Source organism: Tasmannia lanceolata, unplaced genomic scaffold (assembly GCF_043159265.1).
Source record: "Tasmannia lanceolata isolate RefF3 unplaced genomic scaffold, GAP_Taslan_0.1 ptg000008l, whole genome shotgun sequence".
In the NCBI taxonomy this organism is placed as follows: Eukaryota; Viridiplantae; Streptophyta; class Magnoliopsida; order Canellales; family Winteraceae; genus Tasmannia; species Tasmannia lanceolata.
In genome coordinates, this window is record NW_027518685.1 from 17,760,012 (window position 1) to 17,781,149 (window position 21,138).

General features: G+C 40.3%; 2 protein-coding genes across 2 annotated transcripts; one reads left to right on the forward strand and one right to left on the reverse strand.

The window, feature by feature from the left end:
- Positions 1 to 4,319: 4,319 nt before the first annotated feature.
- Positions 4,320 to 5,741, reverse strand: LOC143884641 (germin-like protein 8-2). Its single transcript, XM_077388314.1, has 3 exons — positions 5,438 to 5,741; positions 5,021 to 5,308; positions 4,320 to 4,734 (listed from the first exon to the last, which is right to left on the reverse strand). The coding sequence occupies exons 1-3, from the start codon at positions 5,553 to 5,555 to the stop codon at positions 4,472 to 4,474; spliced, it is 669 nt and encodes a 222-aa protein (XP_077244429.1). The 5' UTR covers positions 5,556 to 5,741; the 3' UTR covers positions 4,320 to 4,471.
- An 11,570-nt stretch (positions 5,742 to 17,311) lies between these two features.
- On the forward strand, positions 17,312 to 20,937 carry LOC143882774 (chromatin modification-related protein EAF1 B-like). Its single transcript, XM_077386197.1, has 2 exons — positions 17,312 to 17,587; positions 19,294 to 20,937. The coding sequence occupies exons 1-2, from the start codon at positions 17,312 to 17,314 to the stop codon at positions 20,593 to 20,595; spliced, it is 1,578 nt and encodes a 525-aa protein (XP_077242312.1). The 3' UTR covers positions 20,596 to 20,937.
- Positions 20,938 to 21,138: the final 201 nt, after the last annotated feature.

The window sequence follows — 21,138 nt, forward strand, 5'->3', positions numbered from 1 at the left end:
ATAACTAGGGCTCCAAGGTTAGGGGGGGGGGGGGGGGGGGGGGGGGGGAGCTTCTCTGCTTACAATGTATATATATATACATCAATCATGGAGAAATAAAAATCTCTCTTTTGCTCTAATTTTCTCATGGTTGGAGTTATGCACAAGATTGTAATCTGGGAGTTAATTTTCCTAGCAACAAGTTGTGCCCTCAGTTGTCCACTATCTCAAGAGGAATGATTTGTGTATTAATATATATACTGAAATTCCGTGTATAAACTCAGGTCACCCAACTATCCCATCCTTACATCTGATGAGCCATCTTAGATGGGTCATAGCAAAGAAGTGCAATGACATCCTGTTTTCTGACATTTATGTGCAATGGTCTAAAAAAATTCTATCCGTTGGATTATTAGGATCGCTGGATTGGTTCCTGGCCCATCTAAGAATCACTGATCCGATGGCTTGGATCGATTTAGGTATGTTCATTGATTGGTCTGTAAAAATGACCTGCACAATATTCTGCCACAAGTTTTGTTCAGATCATAATTCTTCTTTCGAAAGAGAGAATTATCGGCCTAGGACTTGGTGTTTAGGGTTTGAGCATAATTAACAAATGATAAAAAAAAATTCATCTCTTTTGAGGAAAGGGAGGCGTTTCAGCCATTGGGAATGATTCGGTAAGGGTGTGACTTCATCCGTTCATCATAATACAATAGTAGTGTGAGCACTAAAACAGAGTCAGTCCCACCCTTGATTGATCTGAAACATACATAAGATAGGCCTTGCTTTGGATCTTCATTATGATGGTATTTGACCAATAAAGGGTGCCCTTTGCTCCCTTTTCTGCAAGGGCGCCTGTGAATCTAGCATTCCTCCATCTAAATAATGTGTGTTGTTTGCATTCAAATAACAAAAACATACACATTATTTGATGTTACGATTGCATGATCTACTAACCTTTTTTTTTCATAGGAGATCCAAAGTGGGGGCCTCTGATGAACAGTTTGGATCAATCAAAGGTGGGACCCATTATCTAAACTTTGTGTTGCCTAAAACCACCCACTTTGTTCCTTCTTTTTCATTTTACTGCAAAATGCTATACTACTCGTTACGCCATTGGCCTTGAAAACAACTTTTCATGTGAAAACTTGCCTTTGAGAAATGTGACTGAATTTACAAAGATACCCTTCTTTGGAATCTTTTCCTCCCAATTCTTCCTGTGCCTTTTCTCTCATTATATCGGCATTGAAGAAGAGGGGTTGGAGGGTTTCATTTTAGAGGGGGTTTTGGGGGAGATGGAGCTTAATCTCGTGCAAGATTTTGGAGGGTCATACTGGGGGCTTAATCTTTCAGTTCCCACACAAGTGCCGGTTCAATCCCTTTCTGGGTAATCATTTTTTCTTGATTAATTCAGACTGAATCTAATTTGTGTTATTTGATATGGGGGGGGTCTCTTTACCTTTGACAACCAGAAATTACATTTACTTTGATTTCCCTTGGGAATATGGTATAGTATTTCTTGACCTTAAATTTGTCGATACCACCTGAAGCCATCTCTACCGTACATTTGGCACATTTACTTGATGGTATCATTTGATCAAGTCTCAATGTGGCTCAGTTTTGCACTGACAAATTGTGTTTTGTAAATTATTTTGATTTGACACTTTGATAGCTTAAACCAAACCAAATTTGAAATGTGTCGTGCCTTTTTAAAGAGCTTTTGAAACTACTTTACGGGTTGATATTGACGGCTGGAGAACTCTTAGTATTGTACAGAGGCTCCAGGCGATTGAGTGAGAGGGTCGATATTTCTTTCATCAAAGTCAAAGCGGCTGCACAAGTAGATGCAACCGTATTCAAATGAGGCTGCCATAAAGACACTGGATCCTCATTAACGGAAGTAGCTTCAGACCCATCATACCCAGATTTCTGCCATGCGGATTTGCAAGACTCGATCCTTACGAGAAATCTCCCTCAAGTTTTTTTGAAGATCTACTTCGGATTCGATGATTTAGAAATGATTTTGAGTTATGGTTTGAAATGCATCCTAAGAAGGTCTCTCCGTGTACATTCTAAGGAATAGAAATATTTGATCTTCAACCTTGATAGACATTGTCTTTTCACCATTGTTCAAACTTGAACTTGGTCTCTTCAAGATGTTCTAGACTTTGGTTCGATCAGATTTAGCTTGTGGCTTTAGTCTTGGCTTTGTCTGATTTCATGTGTATTGAACTTCCATTGAACATTGACCTTATAATCTGTATGTTCACTATAGCTTGCTTGACAACACAAATGCCATTTGTACTTGACCACAATGATCAATTTGGGTTTGTGATCATCAAAACTTGCGTTAAGGTTTGATTGTTGAACCCTTGGGCTAACAAATACGAGCGGGATTCTGTGAAGTATGTGACACAATGCCTGGTGTGGTAGTAAGTAAAGATCGAGAACCAAGACAGCCTGGAAACACAAAACCCCTTCCCATTATAGTGGAAGTGGGAGCATACTACTATGGATTTTGTGGCAGGCTTACCACGGACAGCTAAAAAGAATGATGTCGTTTAGGCTTACCACGGACAGCTAAAAAGAATGATGTCGTTTAGGCTTACCACGGAGTTCCTATTTCCATTGTATTTGATAAAGACCCTAGTTCATATCATAGTTTTGGAAGAGGCTACACAAGGCATTGGGCACAGAGTTGGGCTTTAATACGGCATTTCACCTACAGACAGATGGCCAATTTGATAGGACGACTGAGATTCTTGAAGATATGTTGAGAGCCTATATCATTGACTTCTAGTGCTAGTGGGATAAGCAATTACCCCTAGTGGAGTTCACTTATGATCATGGTTTAAAATTTTGGTTTCGGCTAACATTTCAGAGTTATCCGAAACCGAAATTTCTGCCGAAATCTTGAAATTTCGGGGGAAATTTGGTATTGGCCCACGAAATCCGGATTTTTGGGAAGAAATTTCGATCGAAATTAATTAACAGAATAAAAAATTATTATTTAATTATAAATTTCGGTCCAAAATTTCGGATTTCGGTCGAAATTTAAAACCATGCTTATGATTACAGCTTTCAAGAAAGCATTTAGAAGGCCCCATATGAAGCTTGTATGGAAGGAAGTGTGGACCCCCTATTTGCTGGGATAATGTGAGAGAGAGGAAGATGTTGGGGGCAGTTTGGGGCGTGACAATAGATATAAGTGTAATTTTAAACAAGGTTTTAAATTTCGACCAAAATTTTGGGTTTTGGTCGAGACCGACACCGAAATCAATAATAGCCGAAATGGTCATTTATTTCGGCTGAAATTTCTAAATTTCCTCCGAAATTTAAGGGATTCCCCAAAAAATCTCGATTTATATAATTATTTAATATTTTCCAGAAATTTCAGCCAAATTACCGAAATTTCGGTCGAAATTCTGTACGATATGAATTAGGCGTTATTTTGATTTCGACGGATTTTGGCCGACGAAATTTCGGCTAAAATTTCGGTTTCGGTGAGGACCGAAACTCATTTCGAAACCGAAATCTGAAACCATGATCTTAACTACTAAATGCAAAGCGAAAATCGTTAACATTTTCTTCCCCTCTTCTACCTAAATTCCCTCCGTATCCCGCCACGTTCTCTCATCAAAATTATTTCCGCTTCAGCCGGGTCTCGTCATCCCATCGATTATGTCATCACAATTGATTTTTGTAAGGCTATTTTGTGCATTAAGATCGTATTTTGCCCCTGCGTATCCGTTGAGAGACCATGGCGATGGAATTTAATAAATACAAAACACTTGTTATCTTTTCCTGAGTGTAATAAATACAAAAGATAAATGTTATCCACACTACTGTATTTTGATGAGGGCACTCCTCAGTTAATTAAAAGTACATTATGGCCCACACCATAGGATGATCGAAACCGTCCATTAGATGGGCCACAGCCTAAATAGATTGTGTACCAAAAATCATTTCCATAGGTTGATCCTAACCCTCCGATCTATAGAGGGTTACGGTCAACCCTCTAACATTCTGATCGGAGGGTTAGGATTAACCTATGAAAATGCTTTTTGGGGCACAACCTATTTAGGCTGTGGCCCATCTAATGGACGGTTTGGATCATCCTATGGTGCTGGCCATACCGTACTTTTAATAAAGTGAGGAGCGTCCTCATCAAAATACTGTAGTGCGGATAATATTTCCCATACAAAAACACTTGTCATCTTTTTCAAATGATTCCAAGATCCACACTTAGTAATTTTGCTTTAATCAAATGTATCTTTTCCTATTTATAGAGAGAGAGAGAGAGAGAGAGAGAGAGAGAGAGAGAGAGAGAGAGAGAGTGCTCTTAAGGACTCCATGAAAAACAAGGTTGCATAGGTAATCAATCCCTTGATTTCCAGATTATTACTATTATATTAGGAAATGCAAACTAGTGTGCTTATTTAAATAGACATTATGGAAGATAATGCACGGGATCCCTGTAGGTAGTTGTCTAGTGATTGGGCCCGAACTGTGCCTGAAGAAAATCAACTACTTTCTTGTCAAGGTCGAAGGCCTTGGTGAGAACATCGTCGGAGATGGGCGGGTTTGATCCGAAGAGGGCGTTAGCTATGGTGATTATACCTGGGTTCTGACTGTTAAAATGGGCAATGCCGACCGCATCAGTCTTGCCAACGTTTAATTGGAAGTGAATGAGGCCTTTGGGAAACACAAACACGTCACCCTTATTAAGGATTTTTGATATTAAGCGATTTTGTTCATTTGGAAGGGTGGATGATGTGACGAAACCCAGGGGCGGAACTACGTATAGCTTTGGGGGGGCCACGGCCCCCCCAAAGATTTGCAAAATCATTAAAAAAATCAATTGTTTCCCACTTTCCCCATCTCCCTATGTTAAAAAAAATCCCAAGGGGTGAAAATATCAATTCCCCATCTCCCTGTGTTAAAAAAAATCCTGTAGAAAGCTTCCTTTTTGGTTGGACGAAACCCTACCTGCAAAATTTATTTTTTTACAACTAGTCCGGCCCCCCCGGGTGTAAATTCCTGGTTCCGCCCCTGACGAAACCAGCGTAGAGGGAGCCCTCTTGAACTACAAATATCTCAGAGGCCCTCGGGTGTGTGTGGGGAGGGTTTAGTCCATAGGGTGCAAAGTCTATGCGACCGATGGAGACGCCAAGAGTGTTGAGACCTGGTATCCGGAGCACATTGACTAAGGTCACATTGGACCCAACTCGATTATTAGTGTTGGCCGGAATGTCAAGCCCTGGGAAGAAGAAATCGCTGGCTTCAGCGAGATTTGCGTCCTTGCAAACCTCGCCATTGACGAACACTGCGAAGGAAAAACATCAAAAAAAGAACAGCCAAGCAAAGGAATAGAGTTTGCACAAACATATGATTATCATTATACTAATGGAATATAAATTAAGAAATTAAAAAACAAAAAACAAAACAATTGTACCCGGAGACTTATTGTCAGCAACACAAAAGTCTTGTAGAGGACTGGGATCAAAGGCAAAGGTAAGAGAAGATGCCAAGGAAAGGAGTACAAATACAAGGAGGGGAGCAGCCATCTCCATTCTATCAATCTAAAGAAGAGTATTGGGGTGCAAGTGTTTTAATGGTGTGGAAGAAGCTTAGAAAGGGTGCATATTTATAGGCAGAGTGAGAGGGGGAGACACATGAAAATGCTTAGTCAAAGTGAGAGATCAAAGAGAAATATAATTGTGCCTCGTCTAAACCAGACCTCCTTACAGAACATGGAAAACATTTCCATGTTGGCGTCTCCAAGCTAGTCAAACAGAAATTCTGCAAAATACATTGGTATTGAGACCCTTAATGTTAGGCATGATTTTGTCAACACGCAGAAAAAAAAATCAGAGAAAATAAGATGAAACAAATGACATTATTGATAAGAGTGCTTTAGAAATTCTACCTCCATGGGGTGTTTTGTTTTGTTGTGTTGTGATAAATTCTATGATACTGATATTTTTTACATTCCATAATAGATGTAAACAAGTAAAGCCTATATAGTGCTTTCCATTCCTCAATATGCTCTCTATTACCATTTACGCTATAGAGTAGAAACGGAGTTGGTGTGGATTAAGCTAATAACCTCTTAATAGAAAATTACTTGTCTTAATAGGGGTGCAAAAAGGATCGTGACCCAGACTCAGAAAATGGATCCGAAAAGTGCTCAGAATAGGATCTGACTAATAAGGGATCTAAACGGATCGTGACCAACACATAGGTGTAAGGGTGTCAATTTTGGCTCGGGCTCGCTCGAGCTCGGCTCAGAAAAACCTCGGCTCGAATCCTTAACGAGCCGAACCGAGCCGGCTGGCCAGGCTCGTTAAGCTTAACGAGCCGAGTCCGAGCTAGGCCAGGCTCGTCCATGAGTGTTTCATGGAACACCCCATTGAGACTTGATCAAATGCTACCATCAAGTAAATGTGCCAAATGTACGGTAGAGATGGCTTCAGGTGGTATCGACAAATTTAAGGTCAAGAAATACTATACCATATTCCCAAGGGAAATCAAAGTAAAAGGCTAAGTCAAAGTACGAGAAACAAAAGAGAAATGTAATTGTATCTCTTCATAAATCAGAGAAAATAAGATGAAACAAATGACATTATTGATAAGAGAGTGCTTTAGAAATTCTACCTCCATGGGGTGTTTTGTTTTGTTGTGTTGTGAGAAATTCTATGATACTGATATTTTTTACATTCCATAATAGATGTAAACAAGTAAAGCCTATATAGTGCTTTCCATTCCTCAATATGCTCTCTATTACCATTTACGCTATAGAGTAGAAACGGAGTTGGTGTGGATTAAGCTAATAACCTCTTAATAGAAAATTACTTGTCTTAATAGGGGTGCGAAAAGGATCATGACCCAGACTCAGAAAATGGATCCGAAAAGTGCTCAGAATAGGATCGTGACCAAGACATAGGTGTAAGGGATCTAAACGGATTTGCACTTTCTTAAACGAACAAGGCCTAAGCAATTCCCCTTTATTTGCTAGCCTATCAACCTCTGCATCAGCTTTTCTCCATATATTGAAAAAATGAATGTGAAACCCGATAATCTATCTAATACCACTTCTATTTAAATCCTCTAATTTCTAAGGCCCTGTTTGTTTGGGATTATGGACCAATCGATTGCAATTATAGCAACCGATTATTATGACGATCGCTTATGGACTACCAGCCACACCAGATAATCTTTGACCTGTGCACAATATAAACTCAAGTAAGAGAAAGATAACGAAATACAAGACAACCAACTTCCTTAAGATACATAGTAACATATTTTTAATACAGCTTATGGCTGAAATTTTAAGTATTTTTAATCCACCTCATGGCAACAGAGTACTAATTGCGTCAAATCGCTAGAGAATGTAGGAGATTGGTGAAATTTTAATTAGTTTGTTGCATATGTATTTTAAAAAATCAGGAATATTGTTGTGCAAGAATTACAATGTCGCCATTCCAAACATAAAAGCAAAACATATAGTGTCATCAAAATGCCCCTGTGTCTTGACTAATTGGTGCAAATTTTCTCTTCACATGAAAAAATTTGACACCTTCATTGAGCAGCCAGAAGCCTTTAGATGAAAGAGGAACCAAATAGGGTTGTTATTACAGAATATGTTGGGATTATAATTCTTGGAAAGGCCTACGTTAAAGATCTGATCAAAGTAAATTGCAGCCAATTTAAAGGGTAGGAGGGGAGCTGAGTCAACATGGTCAGAGCAAAGGGCCAAATCCATATAAATGGATCTTCTACTAGAAACTTAGACATATATTGTCCCATATAGAAAATAAATTGGCAACATACAATTATGAAACTATCTGAATTGGGAAAGTACAATTACCATATGAAAAACGCACGGCTAAGCCAAAGTCTGCAAGCTTCATCTTGCCCAACGTCGAAAGAACAATGTTTTCTGGCTTTATGTCACGGTGAACGACCCCCATGTCGTGGCAATACTTGATAGCTAAAATCAGTTCCTTGAGTAAATTAGCAGCCCGGTGCTCTGAATATCGCCCCTCTTTGATCATCTCATCACACAATCTCCCCTTAGAGCACAACTCCATGACTAGATTGGAAAGAGTCAGAATGCTCATACACAGCATGTAGAGTCACCACACTGGGATGACCAGAGAGGTGCTTGCATTATCTCTACTTCCTGATGGGGAGTCACGTCTGCCATTTTTGAAAGCGTCTTGCAAGCAAACTCAGCTCAATTGGCCTTACTCCAACACGAGTGGACCGACCCAAATTTTCCCTCCCCTATTCTGTGGCCGAGAAAATTAGTCTGTGACGGTTGCAATCCTATCCATCAGGAAGACACTTTTTCCAATTGAATGTGAGCCATTGATCAAATTATTTAAACGTTCATTTGTAGTCCCGAAGAGTCGTCTAATTCAAATGGTTAGTATCACATCTAGATAAATGGTTTGAGTCTTTTACAAATGCACCAGTTTGTATTGGATTAGTCATTAATACCAAAAAAAAGGTGTGTAATTGACTATTTTTCAATATGACCCATCCGTAGCATATGGCCCATACATAGTAAGGCCAACCAAAATAATAAATGCTTTGGATCATTGAGCAAGCGGCCCTCACTCTTCGGGAAAAATACGCGCATCCATCGTACAAGACTTTCAATGACTGATTTAGATGTTTTGATCTTCTCAATTACTTCTATACCTACTGTTCCAACTAGGGCTGCAAGAGGGTCGGTTGGGTCAGGTTTTTCAAAACCCTAGCCCAACCCTGGACCCCATTATCTCGGCCCTGACCCGCCCTGACCCTGAGTCAGGGCCGAAGAACCTTAACCCATGGCCCGCCCTACAGGGCTTAGTGCTGGCCCTGGCCCGCCCTGATTGAGCAGGGCCGGGCCGGGCCGGCCCTAATTGGCCCTAGTGCAAATACCTGTTAACTTGTTAAGAGTGCCAAAAATAAAGCAACCACTTATCATATAGAACAAAATGATCAATAAATAGAGAAAGGGAACAAAATAAGACGTACAATATGAATTCAACAACATGACGGGCAACAGAGACAATTAATAATAATAATATAAAGAAACATCAATCCATGATAATAGAAAACATTAGCAAAAGAAACATGCATAGATGGTTCAATTCTATAATAGAAAACTTAGTGTCGGATTGGGTCACAGTACCTGAGGCATTAACCCAGAACCCGACCCGACCTGAGTCAGGATCTAAAAAAATGAACCCTGACCCGCCCTCAGGGTTGGAAAATCCAGCCTTGACCCTATTCGGGCTCAGGGCGGGTCAGGGCCAAACTTTCACCCCTAGTTCCAACATCTATATTAAAGAGAAGATGTCCTTTGGGTGGAGAGATTCTCTCTCACACACTGACACACACACACACAATGGGCCGCGAGCAATTTGTTGAAATATTGGCGCTATTGCACAGGGATTTTGTTTAGATATTTCCAACTTCTATGCATAATGCCCTTTGTATGGTGGGCTTTAATTTACAGAGAGAGAGAGAGAGAGAGAGAGAGAGAGAGAGAGAGAGAGAGAGAGAGAGAGAGAGAGTCTAAATGGGGCCGAAAGCAATTTGTTGAATTATTGGCGTTGTGGCGCAGAGACTTTGCTTAGATATTTCCAACTTCTATAGAATTAAAGAGATGCCCTCTGGGTGGTGCTCTTTAATTCAGACAAACACAAAGAGACATGAGCTCCCTCTAAATGGGGCCAAAAGCTAATTCTTGAATTATTGGCGCTGTTGCACAGGGATTTGTAATTTTGCTGCTATTCCTCGGAAGTAATTGCATGCACATTTATCATAAATTCACTATAGCCCTTACTTTTGGTCATCATAAGCATAATTTAAAAGCCAAAAACTGGGCTAGCTTTGGTAAGAGAGTTTGATTAATTGAGCGAGTTGAGTTACCCAATTCCATCGAGTTACACGTGCTAACGGGACCCTGATGCCAGCTGTATTGCCACTCCTTTTGTACGGAATTTTGTCTTTAGCTTTGGAATAGTACTTAAAAAATGGTGTTTCAATCACCTCTACTCTTTTACCTACATTGTAGAAAAAGCAATTTAGTGAATAAGTATTGTCGTTCTTAGATAGGGAATTTGATGCCAACTAAGAACACCCCATTGAGACTAAGAACACCCCATTTGAAGAAGGTGGTGATCAAATGCTACCATCAAGTAAATGTGCATTTGATGCCATGCAGGTCAATATAACTTGGAAAAAAAATTGTATTAGGTAGTAGTTAATGTAGTATCGGAGCCCTCTAGGTACAAATATATAGAGAAGGGCATCTTAGTTGGCCCCAAAATTTTTGGCCCCAAAATTTATGATATTAAGTCGTTGAAATCATCAGAGGGTCAGGACCATCCTATCATAGTTTTAACGTAGATGATGGATGGCCTTTTAGTGTGAGTGGGGGTCCACCAGATCAACAGCTTCAACCATGAAGAAACAGACATCGTATTTTTCTGAAATTGCATATTTGAAGAACAACCAAACTGTCAAAGGCGTTTAGAATACATTTAATTACATTTTGGCAAAGAATCTTTAATTAAAAAAAGTTACTGAAATAACAAGTTTTATAAATGCTCTAACTTTTTGTTTATAATCCTTACTATTCTAAAAGCCTATAGCCATGTATTTTTGTCAACCATCTTTTGCAAAAATTCCTTGCCCCTGCTTTAGAAAATCTCCCCATTGGATCATCCTAACCCTGCCATTTATGGAGAGTAAAAATGGGCAGAAACATGGACACACAGTGTCTGTCCATCCCCCCCCTCCACAAGTTTGATTGGGTTAGGGCGATCCAATGGGGCTGAATTTTGGGCCACACCCTATCCATGGAAGGGCCTTGCAAATGAATGGTTTTGATCCCCCATGGCCCTCCCACCCTGTTTCTGCACTCGTGTGCAGGTAACTTACCTGCTCACTTGTGCAGTAACAGTTCTCTCTCTCTCTCTCTCTCTCTCTCTCTCTCTCTCTCTCTCTCTCTCTCACACACACACACACACACACACACACACACGCAGACAGGAAAGTGTTTCTGAGCTCGAGCTCAAAAACTCATGTGGGCCCACATTTTTGGGGTTATCCAAAGCATTCATTTGAAATGCCCTTACATGGTTAGGGTGCCTATAAAAAATCAAGTCCATAGGATCATCCTAACCCTTCCATTTGTGGAGGGAAAAAATGGGCAGATATGTGGAGAAACAGTATCTGTCCATTTACCCCTCCACTTTTGGATAAGCTATCTGAGCTCGTGCTCATAAACACTTTACTCTCTCTCTCTCTCTCTCTCTCTCTCTCTCTCTCACACACACACACACACACACACACACACACACACACACACACACACATATATATATATATATATATATATATATATATATATATATATATATATATATATATATATATATATATATACGCCGCCCAAAAACACAGTGGGCCCACATTGTTTGGATGATCCAAAAAAATGGACAGTTTTGTGGAATTTAATACCCGTCCATTTTAACCTCTATAAATTGTAGGGTTGGGATGATCCTATGGAGCTAATTTTTTGGGCGCACCCTATCCATGTCAGGGCCTATCAAATGACTTCTTAGGATCACCCAAACAATGTGGGCCCCCACTGTTTTTATGGCCGACGGACTAGAAAACTTTTCTAGTCGGCCATTCATTTAATAGGCCCTGACATGGATAGGGTGTGCCCAAAAAATCAGCTCCATAGGATCATCCCAACCCTACGATTTGTGGAGGTTAAAATGGATGGGTATAAAACTTCACTAATCTGTCCAATTTTTAGCTCCACAAATCGAAGGGTTAAGATGATCCTATGGAACTGATTTTTTGGGCACACCCTATCTATGTGAGGGCCTATCAAATGAATGCTTTGGATCATCCAAACATTGTGGGCCCACTGTGTTTTGGGTCGGCGGACTAGAGAAGGTTCTCTAGTCGGCCGACTAGAGAAGGTTCTCTAGTCGGCCGACTAGAGAAACTTTTCTCATATATATATATATATATATATATATATATATATATATATATATATATATATATATATAGGAATAAGATTGTACGCTCGACCGTACCTAAAGTTAGGTACGGTAGAGTGCCAAATCACATGGGTCCCCCATTTTTGGTGGGCATCTAAACCATTCATTTGCAAGGCCCCATCATAGATAGGGTGCATACAAAAAATCAGCTCCATAGGATCATCCTAACCCATCCATTTGTGGAGGCCAAAATGGACAGACAGTGTTTGTCCACAAATCTGCCCATTTTGGCCTCCAGTTTTGGAGGGGTTAGGATGATTCAATGGTGCTGATTTTTGGTATGCACCCTATCTATGATGGGGCCTTGCAAATGAATGGTTTAGATGCCCACCAAAAATGGGGGACCCATGTGATTTGGCACTCTACCGTACCTAACTTTAGGTACGGTCGAGCGTACAATCATTTTCCTCATATATATATATATATATATATATATATATATATATATATATATATATATATATGAGGAAAATGATTGTGAGCTTGAAGCTCATATAGCTTATATGAGCTTGAGGGCTCAAACACATGGGTCCCACATTTTTTGTGGTGATCCAAACCATTCATTTGCAAGGCCCCATCATAGATAGGGTATGTACCAAAAATCAGCTCCATTGGATCATCCTAACCCCTCCAAAAGCGGAGGGCAAAAATGGGCAAATTTGTGGCTAACGGTGTCTGTACATTTTGCCCTCCACTTTTGGATGGGTTAGGATTATCCTATGGAGCTGATTTTTTGTACACACCCTATCTATGTAAGGGCCTTCCAAATGAATGCTTTGGACCATCCTAACAATATGGGCCCACATGTGTTTGGGCCCTCAAGCTCATATAAGCTATATGAGCTTCAAGCTCACAATCATTTTCCTCTATATATATATATATATATATATGAGAAAAATGATCATACGCTCAACCGTTTGAAATGAGGGTACGCTTGAGTAGTTATAAGCATTTCTATTGGTTGGTTTGAACGGGTCCCACATATATCTGTCGAGGGAAAAAAACCCAAATACGAAGCTTCTCTTGTAAAGAGGAGAAAACGAAGCTTTCTCTCTCTCCGACTCTACCCTCTCTCTCTCCGATGCGTCTCGTCCTTCTCCGGCGGGCGCCACCAGCTTCAACTCACCGGCTTCAACTCACAGGTATACTGTGCGTTCCTCTCTTCTCTCGTCTCCGAAAACCCCAACAGCAAACGAAGCTCTCCCTCTCTCCGACTCTGCTCTCTCCCTCCGGCTAGGGCCCCCGTCGCCGACGTCGCTCCGCCACTCCCTCTTTCGACGGGCCCCACCTTCTTCTCCACAGGTATGTGATTTGCTTCTTCTTGTTTTGAAAAAAACATATCTAGGGTTTGTGTTTCTCTTGGATTCTTATTTTAGGATCTTTTTCTTTTCTTTTTTGTTCTGCTGCAGAGATATGAGGGAATATCTTTTTTTGATTTCTGGTTTTTTCATGTATCTAGGGTTTTTGTTTTCTTTTGGATTCTTATTTTAGGTTTTTTTTTTCTTTCTTGATCTGTAGAGTGTAGATATTAAAATATGAGCCATCTTTCTTTATCTAGTAATGCCTTAGGTCCTACTTCTGTCCAATGTCCATTGCTCATTCTCTGGGCTGAAAATAATTCCTTCCATGGTTGTGTCCTGTTAGTGGTGGTGCAATTTGGGTCGGGGTCAATCCGAACCCAAGGATGCTTGTGGCATTTGTTGGAGTTCTTAGGTGAAAGCATCATTTTTTCCAACGCCACCATTAAAAAAAATAATTTTCTCCTGGTGATGATATTTCTGTCTTTTTTCATCCTTGCAGGCATTTTTGGGTGGAGAAGTTTTTGAAGACTTAAAACATGCTTAAAATCTGCTTCGATTTTTTATCTGTTATAAACCTTTGTACCCTGAATGGAGACTTGTAAATTTTGAGGAATCTAATGGAGGAAGGTCATTACTTTTTTTTGGCTACTGCTGCATTTACACTTATCAGAACGTGTTGCTGCTGCATTTTTGTTTTGGTGCTGATGGCTGCTTCTGCATTAGTAATGAAGAGAAAGCTGCTGCTGCTATTGCTTTTGTTTTGTTGGGACACTTTTGTTCGTTGGCATTGTGTGAATAAAATGACCTTTTGGGTCAGACTTGCCTTGTACCCTTCTCCATGTTAGTGAAATATCTTGGATAATTCATTTATATTGTATAATCTCTCTCATGTCTTGTGTTATATACATTTGTATAACTCATACTCCTTTCAAAATGCCAACATATGTTATGAGAAAAAGAAAGGCTTTCTATTTTCAAAACTAAAGGGAACATGTATCTATAAAACGAGAAGATTCCATAAATGATTTTTGGAAAATCAGTTCCATAGGATGATCCTAACCCTCTGATCTATAGAAGATTCCATAAATGATTTTTGGAAATCTCCATATTCAGATCAGTTCAGATCAGAGGGTTAGGATCAACCTATGGAACTGATTTTTTGGGCACAGCCTATTTAAATTGTGCCCAAACAGATGAACGGTTTGGATCATCAAAAAAAGTGGGCCGTGCCTACTGTTTTAGACTTCACGTGTTTTCACGGCCACCTATCATATAAATTCTCTACTTTTTTAGACTTCACGTGTTTTCACGGCCACCCATCATATAAATCCTCTTATAAAACAGTCTGTATCTTTACTTGTTTGTCAAACATAGATAGCTTTAACTTTCTTCAAAGCACTCCAATTTCTGAAAAAATTGACTCAAACACTAACTTTGTTTTCATCGGAATATGCTTTGTATGGGCAATTAACTGAGAAGAGTGACGTTTACAGCTTTGGGGTTGTGCTTCTCGGGCTTTTAAGTGGGAGGAAGGTTTCGAGTACCGATGGTCAATCGTGGCTAGTGACGGATTGGGCTTGGTCGCTAGTGAAGAACGATAACCGAAGCTCTTATTATAAGGAAGCAGAGTAATCCTCACCACATGTGAAAGTAACTGAGCAGAACTATATGTTCTGATTGAAGGGATCATCTAAGATTCTAAGTCACAAAGTGCAGTTCACCACATGTGAAAGTAACTGAGCAGAACTATATGTTCTGATTGAAGGGATCATCTAAGATTCTAAGTCACAAAGTGCAGTGTTCCCCTCTGGTATGAACCTGTTGTTGGATCCATATTTCCCACTTCCAGAATTTGAATTGTGACCATCTTTGTAAATAATAGATTCCGTTCATTCTGTTAGCCCACGTTTGGATACCCATAGGATTTATATTTGGATTCTCACATTTGCAGTTGAGATTTGGAACTGGATCATCCTTAGATGTAACTAAGCAGATACAACAGTGGGAAAAAGCTATTTCCATCTTAAATAATACTTACTCTACCAGCTTAAGCTTAAGCTTTAGAGTAATTGGTTGTTTCACATGGTACCAAAGCTATTTCCTCATGGCAGATCGTGTGTTCTAAACACAACAACTCCTTCATATTAAAAATCTACTCGTACGGCCAACCCAAAAGAGACGTCACCTGTGCCATATGTAAGGCCAACCAAAGAGAAAAAAGGGAGCCAACACGTGAGAGGGAGTTTTTAAGTATAAATGATTAAATAGCACCGACTCTAACAACTTGAGCTTTAGGGTTTGTATTTCTGACCCTAGATTTTAAGAGAGATACAAACCCTAACTGATTGTTTAGGGATTCGTTTTGCTTAAAATCTAGGGTTTCCTTGAATCTAAACCCCTTTAATCCATAAAAAACAAAAATAGAAACCCTATAATATGATTATACCCAAAAAAATGGAAAACAACATACCTGTGAGTTGAAGCCGGTGGCGCCCGTCGGAGAAGGAGGTGGCACCCGCCGGAGAAGGACGAGACGCGTCGGAGAGAGAGAGAGTAGAGTCGGGGAGAGAGAAAGCTTCGTTTTCTCCTCTTTACAAGAGAAGCTTCTTATTTGGGTTTTTTTCCCTCGACAGATATATGTGGGACCCGTTCAAACCAACCAATAGAAACGCTTATAACTACTCAAGCGTACCCTCATTTCAAACGGTTGAGCGTATGATCATTTCTCTCTCTCTCTCTCTCTCTCTCTATATATATATATATATATATATATATATATATATATATATATATATATAGAACATTTCCTACACACTAGTGTAGGTAAGTTACCTACACACTACCTTAAAACACAATGGGGGCCCACATTGTTTGGGTGATCCAAACAATTCATTTGAATGGTCCTCACATAGATAGGGTGTCCACAAAAAATCAGATCCATAGGATCATCCTAACCCTACGATTTGTGGAGGTAAAATGGACGTGTATAAACCTTCACAAATTAGTCCATTTTTTGCCTCCATAGTTTGAATGGTTAGGATGATCCTATGGATCTGATTTTTTGTGGACACCCTATCTATGTGAGGACCATTCAAATGAATGGTTTGGATCACCTAAACAATGTGGGCCCTCACTGTATTTTAAGGTAGTGTGTAGGTAACTTACCTACACAAGTGTGTAGGAAATGTTCTCTCTCTCTCTCTCTATATATATATATTTGAGGAAAAAGATTATGCCCTTGTGCGCACCTAAGTTATATGCGCTCGAGTGGAGAAACAACTTCCTATTCGCTGATATATGTGGGCCCGAGCGTAGCTCTCATAAAAGTTATTGATGTTGCGTCTTTCTTCAAACCTTATCGAGAAACCCTAACACACCAACGACCTCGACTTTGACTTCTCCTCTTCGACAGAGGCGCACGGCAATCCAACGATCCACTGCTTGTTTTCTTTAACACACCAACGACCTCGATTTCGTTCGTTCTTTAACTCTCTTTTTTTTCTTCGTTGTCAAATAGGGTTTCATCTGCTTGTTTTCTTGTGGAAAAGGGTTTGAAATTTTTGATTTTCTCTGTGAAATCAACTCATGAATCGATTTTCCATTCTTTGTTTTTTTTTTAATTGTTCGTCAAATAGAGGAGGGAAATCGAGGACCGTGAGTTGGAATGGAAAAAACTGGTGGAGAAATATCATATTGGTGAAACCGAATGGCTAGCAAAGATGTGGGACTACCGAAAGCATTGGGTGCCAGCCTATTGGAGAAACAAATTCACTGCAGGCATGACGTCTAGTCAGCGCAGTGAAAGCATTAATTCCTTCTTCGATGGTTATGTTAACTAGAACACCACCTTACTTGAATTCTTGGATCAATACGATAAGGCACTGGTTGAGCGTCATAAATCAGAAAGCAAAAGAGGATTTTAAATCCAAAAATACGATTGTGAAAATGAAGACAACTAGCCCATTGGAAGAGGATGCTGAGAAGTTGATTTCACAGAGAAAATCGAAAATTTCAAGCCCTTTTTCCTCAAGAAAACAAGCAGATGAAACCCTATTTGACAAAAAAGAAAAAGAGAGAGTTAAAGAACGAACGAACCTGGTTGGAGTGAATCGTCGGATTGCCGTGCGCATGGGTAGAGTGGATCGTCGGATTGCCTTGCCCCTCTGTCGGAGAGGAGAAGTCGAAGTTGAGGTCGTTGGTCTGTTAGGGTTTCTCGATATGGTTTGAAGAAAGTCGCAACATCGATAACTTGTTTGAGAGCTGCGCTTGGGCCCACATATATCAGGAATAGGAAGCCTTTTCTCCACTCGAGTGCATATAACTTAGGTACGCTCGAGTGCATAATCTTTTTCCTATACACACACACAAACACTATTTTCACAAATGCGGAAGAAATGGTTGAGCATATCTTCATTCAGTGTTCATTGGATAGAAGGGTTTGGACTGCCCTCCTCAAGTGGTTTGGTGTTCTTTGTGCCTTTCTGTTGTCCCTATGGGATCTTTGTGATGGCTGGAATTGTTGTCATCATGGGGACAAGAGTGATGCTTTTGGCAGATGGCTTGCCTTCGCTGTCAATTGGTCTGTATGACAGAAACCAATGGGGTTTTTATGACACGAGGAATTTTTCATAAGCTCATTCTCATGTTCAAGATTCTCTTGGAGGATTGGGCTCTCTCTAGAGATGAGAGACACAAGTACCCAAGACTTTAGTTGATGTTGGATGGCAATCATCGAACCTAGGCATTTGAAATGATGGCACCCCCTAATGATAGGCTCAATACGGGTATTGGTGGCATCTTTAGGGACGACCATGCTAAGGAACTGCTAGCTTATTCATGGTCAAGGTGCTTCTTATGGGACTTCGTTTGTTCAAGGAGGAGCTTAGGGGGATCTTTGGGTGGAATGGGGCTCTAAGAATGTGTTGAGCTGAAGGGGCAATATTCTTTGGCGGTTTAGATATTAGATCATGGAGATTACCGAGTGTTAGAGGGCTAGGTGTTTCCTTCACGCCCTTCACCCATGTCTCTAGAGTGGCTAATGACCAAGGTTTTAAATTTTGGTTTCGATTGCCAGCGAAACATAAACATTTCGGTTTCAGTACGGAATTTCGGCTGAAATATTGTAACATCATGGAAATTTTTCGGTGCGCCAAAATCTATGTAAGATTCTTTAATAGTTGTTTTTCTTTTTTCTTTCCTTTTTTGTCATTTTTTTAGAAATATCTTAAGAGAATCTCGTTGTTCTTCTCTTGTCTGCTAGTGGAGTTCACTTTTGTTAGGGTTTCTGTCAAAGTGTTGACATTTCGACATAAACTTTGTTTTTTTTATCCGAAAAGTTGCATGTTTCGCATATTTCAATGAAAACATTAATGAAATTTCGCAATTGTGGGGGATATCTGGTAATTTTTTGAATCCAAGTGGATTTCGTTTTGGCAGCAGCTGAAATCGAAATATTTCGGCCGAAATTTAAAACCATGCTAATGACTTATGATTAACTGGCAAACAGAGGGGCCGGTTCTGATGTACTATATATAGGCCAAGCTCTCGCTCTGACTTCTTTTCATCATTTAATGTTTATAAATTTTTTTCCTGCTCGGAAAAAGTAATCCGATGGCTAGACTGATGGGTCTGGACTGCTCTTTGGCTGAACCCGAGTTTTTGGTTTATCATTTGGGTTGGATAAATGTGGTTCCTTATTATCTCTGCCCTGATTATCTGCCCAATCACTTCTAATTCTATTTTTTCGAAAACTAGTAAGGTTTGAATAGAAATGGTAATTACGGGTATTGATGCTTTGTTTTTTTCTCATTCTTATTAATTATTGTCTCAATTGATGATTTTTAGCTTTTCATTTTCTGGAGGAGAATGTTAAATTGAATATGTGTTGCCGTTTCAGTTACCCTAATTGTGTTCCTTTCATGTTGTAGCCTAGCCCGAATTCCGAAGATCAGAAGCAAATGATAATGCAAGAGCTTCCGCAGCATCTTACACGAGGGAATGGCCATGGTACGCCCCCTTTCAGTGGTCCGAGTACAGCATTTGTTTCTCCACTAGTTCAAACATTTCCAATCCAACACCAAAATCAGCATCAAATGCCACCACACTCGCATGTCCTCAACAACCATCATTACCGTCATCTCCAAGGCACTACCCATAACCCACAGACACAAGCCCATGTGCTTCATCTGGCTAAAGGGAGGCATCAGAACCAACAATGGCTCTTTCATCAGCATCAACAACAATTTGCCAACTCCAATGCTCCGATGCCCCATACCCATTCACCAGCACAACAGGCTATACTACCTCTACAAAATGGTTCCCAGATTCAACATCAGATGTCTACTCAGCCAGCATTTTTTCCCACTCCAAATTTGCAATATCCCTTACCACCACCTTCCTCTCCAATGAGTCACAAACCTTCACAATCGCAACAAAAACAGCAGCATGGGCCCAAGGTACTCATTCGAAATCCTCAAGCTGGAAGTGGCCTGCCAAATCAGATGCTAAAGCAACAACAGCGGCATCAGCTTCAGCAACAGCGACAACAATCAGAGTCTCAACAGGCTAATTTTACGGAAGGAATAGGCAGGGAGAACATGTTGATGCACCAAAATCCAGTTCCACTAGGGAAACAGTTGGTGCCTCAAACCTCAAGCCAGTGTCAACAACAACAAAAATTATTTTCTTGCCCACCGCATCCCTTACCAAATCAGCCCCCGCAAATGCCCTCGAATGTAGATAGCAACTACCAAGGTCAGGTCCAGGTCTGTCCTAATCACACCTTATTGGCATCCCAACAAGCTGTTCCTTCTTCTCCATTGGCTATGGCATCTCAGAAACCGCAAAGGCAAACAAATCGGTCGCAACAAACTGTTGAGAGAATGCTTCATCAGAATCATCAAAGGAGCTCTAATTCTCCTGTGGAATCATCGAGTGACCAAATTCAAGATAATCCACACTCGATAAGTGACACAAGTTCAACAGTTCCTCAGTGCACACATCCTTCTCAATGGATAGCAGAGCCATTATATGATACAAGTACTGCAACTCCGGCTGCTCCCTCGGCTTCCATGGGAAACTCTCCTCACTCAAATTTGACTGGAGCTGAACCTATGCCTTTACCCAGCCAAAGCTTAGCAGAGAGGCAGTTCTCAGGGAGTATCCCAATCCATGGACACAATGTTGTTCGACAGTGGCAGCAGTTGCCGCCGTCCCTACAACAGCATTGACAAGCAGGGCAATGCAATCTATATCCCTGGGACTGGGTTGAGAAGGCGCTTCCATTGTGGTGGGTCCAGGCCAAGCTTGTGGTTTGGTATACCCCATCTTCATTACTTCACAGGTAAGCTAGTTTCAGTTATAGTGTACAAATACCTGAATCTCTTTAGAATACAAATACTTGAATCTCTTCTGGAGGTGGAGACGTGAGACTGCGGCGCAAGTTTCTCCTTTCTGGTTGCCAATGTCAACAGAAGGATGACAATAAGAGGCACTGTTTTTTGGGAAGCTATTGTTCTTGCTTGTACATAACTAGGGCTCCAAGGTTAAGGGGGGGAAGCTTCTCTGCTTACAATGTATATATACACATCAATCATGGAGAAATAAAAATCTCTCTTTTGCTCTAAGAATCACTGATCCGATGGCTTGGATCGATTTAGGTATGTTCATTGATTGGTCTGTAAAAATGATCTGCACAATATTTTGCCACAAGTTTTGTTCAGATCATAATTCTTCTTTCGAAAGAGAGAATTATCGGCCTAGGACTTGGTGTT